Raw genomic sequence first — 3494 nt, forward strand, 5'->3', positions numbered from 1 at the left:
GAGGGCTAAATGTGGCCAGCAGCACCTTTCAGCTGGCCCCAGGTGCAGGCAAGTTGCAGCAGCTAGCTGTGTCTAGAGCCGCACGTCTCCACAGGACCAGGTTCACCTCCTCACACCTACCTTGAGGCTGGAAAGCTGGGCCGGAAAGTGTGGTTCCCACCGGGCATCCTTCTGCACCCAGCACCATCGTCACCTGCCAACCGAGACAGGCAGGGGAATCCAGCAGCATCTGAGCTGGCCCTCGTCCACCCAATGCTCCCAGGAGTGACCGGGGGGAAGGGCTCTCTCCAGCTCCCAAGCTAGAACTCCCAGGCAGGGCATCCTGGCTGCACACAGGCAGAGCATCCCTGTTCAGTGTTCAGCACGGAGATTCCCCACTGTGCTGGGTCCCTCGGACACACCCGCACCGTGCCAGCAACAGCATGCACCTGAGGCAAACAGGATGGTCAAGCCTCGGGCAGCTGCCTTCATGAACTCCATGTTTACACGCTCCATGTAGGCTAGTGACAGGCTGTCCTCGTCGTCCCCGTAGCTCACAGAGTGCACCCAAGGCAGCGATGACATGTTGCTGAGCAGCAGCAGCCAGGCCAGGAAGGGCTCCTGGCTCTCGTGCCTCCCTGCAGAGACAGAGGGGGGGCAGGTTCAGCTCCTCCTAGGACACCAGGCTTGAGGGGAAGCGGCGGATAGCATAGGGGGGGACCATGCCTCAACAGCACGACTAGCACCAGGAGCTGAAGGCCCTCCAACTCCTGCCCTGCCTACAGAGAGCAGGTCCCCAGCACAGCTGGCTTGGAGCTCTCCCGTGAGCCCTTGCTGGCAGCACGGCTGCTCCTGGGGATTGTCACGGTAGATGGCACCAGGCTCCAGCTCTGCCAGCGAGTCCGGTGAAGGGCTCACCCTGAACCCCAGAGCAGGGGGCCTACACTCATCCACTCCTCCTCTGAGCCGCTGTCGCAGGGCTGTAGCCACCCGTGGCAGCCAGGCAGCCCTGCTGAGACTCAGCCAGGCTTTCGCCCCTCTACGCATAACAGCGAGTCCCAGAGCAGTTTAATGTACATTCCACCTCCATCTGCCAAGGTCCCTTCCTGCCCCTCATCCCTCTCTGTGAGGCGGGGAGAGCAGAGCCCCAGCCACCTCCTCTCATTCTCAGTTGCTCACCCTTCCACATCACTAACTGCACGGAGGAGGCGGAAGTTAATGCAGAGCCGTGCCTGCCTTCACCATCAGGAAGACAGAGCTGGTAGTCCTAAGGGCACTCTGTCTCCTGTTCAGCCAGTTTCTGATGTAGGACAGGTGACACCGTCCTACAGCACCGTGGCCATGTTTGTGCAGGCTGTTTTGCAACCTTGTTTTCTCAAATTCCCTTACTCTCCTTTATCCACTCTATGGGCAGATTCATGGGTGAGAGATCAGCTTCAACCCGAAAGCAGCAGGAAAAAAATAGTAAGACACAGTTGCTATCCTCTCCCTCCATGGAAAGGCAGCAGAGGGGGGTGACTGCTTTACGCTGTGTAGTCAAGGTGTGGAAGTCTCTGTTACAGGATAGTCTGGATGCTGAAAGTTCACACGGGTTCAAAACCAAGTACACAACTCAATGGAAGATATTTTCCCTATAAGCTATTAGAAACCAGCATCAGCTCCAACTTTGGAAGCCCACAAGGTATGCTCCCATAGTAGCTGGGAAAGCATTCCGGGGATGTGCCACAGCAAGCGTGCCGTTGGTGTGTGCCCCTCCAGGCATTCCCCTTTGACAGATACTAGACAGGCTCAGTACAGCCATTTTTATGCAGAGAGCAAGTGTTTCCCTGAACAGCAGGCAGGTGTGTTTGTGCTGCAGCAAGTGGGATGCATGGAAGCAGTCACAGGGCAATTCTGGAGGGGGATCAGTACCTGCATTGCTGAAGACCCACGTGGAGATGTTGGCACCCGTGCTCATGATGTATTCCACGTCCAGACTGGCCTCCAGCCCAGCCTTGCCCTTGCCCTGGTGCCCAATCACTTGGTCAACCTGAGAGCGGTGGCCAAAGCTGCTGCCAAAGAGCTGCATAAACTCAGCCAGGTCAGACTGGTGGAAATACTGTTCCAAGAACTGGGGGGACAAGGAGTGGACAAGTTTTTTCTCATTTCCTCTTGAAAAAAACAGGTAAGCTTTTTCTCCTGACTTAGAAAGTTGGCCCAGCATGGGTCTGTGAAACGCTAGCACCACCAGGTGCTCCCACCAGCCTCCGAGGAATTCCCACAGCTGTTCTGGGACCACCAGAGCAGCAAGGTGCTGGAGAAGCACCAGTGTGTGGAATTTCCATGGCCTACGGGCTTCTGACTTGAACCAGCTCTACCAGTTACCTGGGCACAGGCCTGGCTGTTGTTTGGCAGTAGCCCAATGTCTTCTCCTGTCATGTTGTATCTCTTACGAATGATGGAAGGCGTCACGCCCAGGTGGAAAGCCGCTCTCCCTCCGTAGTGCTGCCTTGACTCGGTTTCCTTCTTGGCCCAGGCTCTGCTGACCACCTTTCTCTCCGCAGGGAACCGGTGCAGGCCACCCACTGGTGTGGAAGCAAGCAGGAAAAGCAGCAGTTGTGAGGGCCCAGAGCTCTGGGAGGACAGTATTATGGCCCCTTGGTTCCCCCTTCATCATCCTCACTCAGGCTTCATATCTGAGAGGGCTGGCCTGCAGCAGGACTCCAGGGAGCCCATCCCCTACAGCACCTGCCCCAAGTACTGCACAGGAGGTGGGAAGTGCTCCCTCGGCTTCCTCGTCAGTCCTCACCGATATTCCCAGGCTGCACAGCTCAGTCTCCCCACTGCCAGGCCACTACCGCAGCTTGGCACCCCTCTGCTCCCCTCGTGGAATGGCCGTGGGAGCCCACACAAAAGGGTCTCACAGGAGGGAGTTTTTCCACCTCAGAAGCAGCTGCACGTCCACAGACACAGGCTGAACCTGAACTCTCTGCACTGAGCACCCAGGCCCAAGAGCACCAGTAAGAAACACAAAGAACACTTTGGATGCTGCTTGTCCACATGGTTTGGGTTGGAAGGGACCTTTAAAGGCCATCTAGTTCAATCCCCTGCCACGGGCAGGGACATCTTCAACTCGATGAGGTTGCTCAGAGCCCCCTACAACCTGACCTTGAATGCTTCCAAGGATGGGGCATCTACGTCCTACGCACAAAGCTCCTCAGAACGACCTGGGGGCAGCCGGGACCATGGCCTGAGGACCGGCCACACTGTCCTCTGGGACACCAAGATGGCCAGTCCTGGCTGCTCAATGCTTAACCTCCCACCCGCACCCCAGGCAGTGGGAGCTCTCGGCAGGCTCAGCTCCCCTGTGTAGGACGTACCAAAGTCAACGTGCTCAGCCAGCTCCTTGGGGACAGTGTAGGGGAGCGGGGAGCGCACAACACTGTGCTGGCCCTTCACGTACTGGTGGAACTCAGCCCCTGGCAGGAGGCGCTCGGCAGTGCTGCAACACAGGGACAGCCACCATGTTAGGATTC

The 3494-nt window shown here is 57.6% G+C and overlaps 1 protein-coding gene across 1 annotated transcript in view; it reads right to left on the reverse strand.

Annotated features, from left to right (window-relative positions):
- Positions 1–3460, reverse strand: part of TPP1 (tripeptidyl peptidase I) — a gene marked incomplete at both ends in the record, with an annotated part of 3802 nt that extends 342 nt beyond the window's left edge. The window contains 5 exons of the mRNA XM_009694719.1: positions 121–193; positions 429–617; positions 1891–2089; positions 2344–2543; positions 3339–3460. Of these exons, the coding sequence (XP_009693021.1) occupies positions 121–193; positions 429–617; positions 1891–2089; positions 2344–2543; positions 3339–3460 (783 nt within the window). The remainder of the gene's footprint in view (positions 1–120; positions 194–428; positions 618–1890; positions 2090–2343; positions 2544–3338) is intronic.
- Positions 3461–3494: the final 34 nt, after the last annotated feature.

The sequence above is a fragment of the Cariama cristata genome, unplaced genomic scaffold (genome assembly GCF_000690535.1).
Source record: "Cariama cristata isolate BGI_N322 unplaced genomic scaffold, ASM69053v1 scaffold17992, whole genome shotgun sequence".
NCBI classification, from domain to species: domain Eukaryota; kingdom Metazoa; phylum Chordata; class Aves; order Cariamiformes; family Cariamidae; genus Cariama; species Cariama cristata.